This window comes from Gregarina niphandrodes (assembly GCF_000223845.1).
Source record: "Gregarina niphandrodes unplaced genomic scaffold scaffold00079, whole genome shotgun sequence".
NCBI lineage: Eukaryota > Apicomplexa > Conoidasida > Eugregarinorida > Gregarinidae > Gregarina > Gregarina niphandrodes.
In genome coordinates this window covers 14,276-14,962 of record NW_011646049.1, presented here as the reverse complement: position 1 = coordinate 14,962, position 687 = coordinate 14,276, and the positions used below count along the sequence as shown (strand labels likewise).

Below are 687 nucleotides of genomic sequence, written 5' to 3'. Positions count from 1 at the left end.
CAAGGGCGACCAAGGAACATACACTCGGTCAGGGACAGTAGAGAGCAAACCACTCAGGCTTGGATGAGATTCAGGGAACGGCTGAGACTCCACTTCCGAAAACAGAAACCACTACCACCTAGGCAGCAAAATGCGAATCAAAGGTTATGGGAGCAATACCGTAAACTCAAAGGTGAAGAAGGCCTGACATTGATCGATGAAACAGGTAATGATATAGAGCCAGAGCAAGCTAGGACACTGCTACGAGCAATGCTGTATGAGAGGTGGAGCAAGGCAGAAGACTCATACATACCAGCAAAGAGAGAAGCGACAGCATATCTGGACCAACCGCCACATACTGGGGAGATCGAAGCGGCCATAAAAGCCATTAACAAGAAAGCAGCTACGGGACTGGACGGAATACCAGCAAGACGCGTCAACCAGATACCAATCGACGATTTGCAGCAATTCATCCGGCTTGTCTGGATAAATACAAAACTGCCACGCCAACTGGTAGACATGAAGGTGAAACCCATACCGAAATCGCTACCACGGACTACCGTTGGAAATACGCGACCCATCACCATCCCATCGACAGTGATGAAGATCATCAACCAAGTTATACTTCAACATATCACCCCCCATATTGAGCCACATCTGCTACCGCAGCAGCACGCATACCGGAAGGGGAGAGGGACTGCCACTGCG

The 687-nt window shown here is 49.8% G+C and overlaps 1 protein-coding gene across 1 annotated transcript; it reads left to right on the top strand.

Annotated features, from left to right (window-relative positions):
* Positions 1-63: 63 nt before the first annotated feature.
* GNI_189060 (hypothetical protein) lies at positions 64-597 on the top strand (the record flags this gene model as incomplete). The annotated part of the gene is made up of 1 exon (XM_011136376.1): positions 64-597. A coding segment is annotated over one exon (534 nt), but the record flags the coding sequence as incomplete, so codon positions are not given.
* Positions 598-687: the final 90 nt, after the last annotated feature.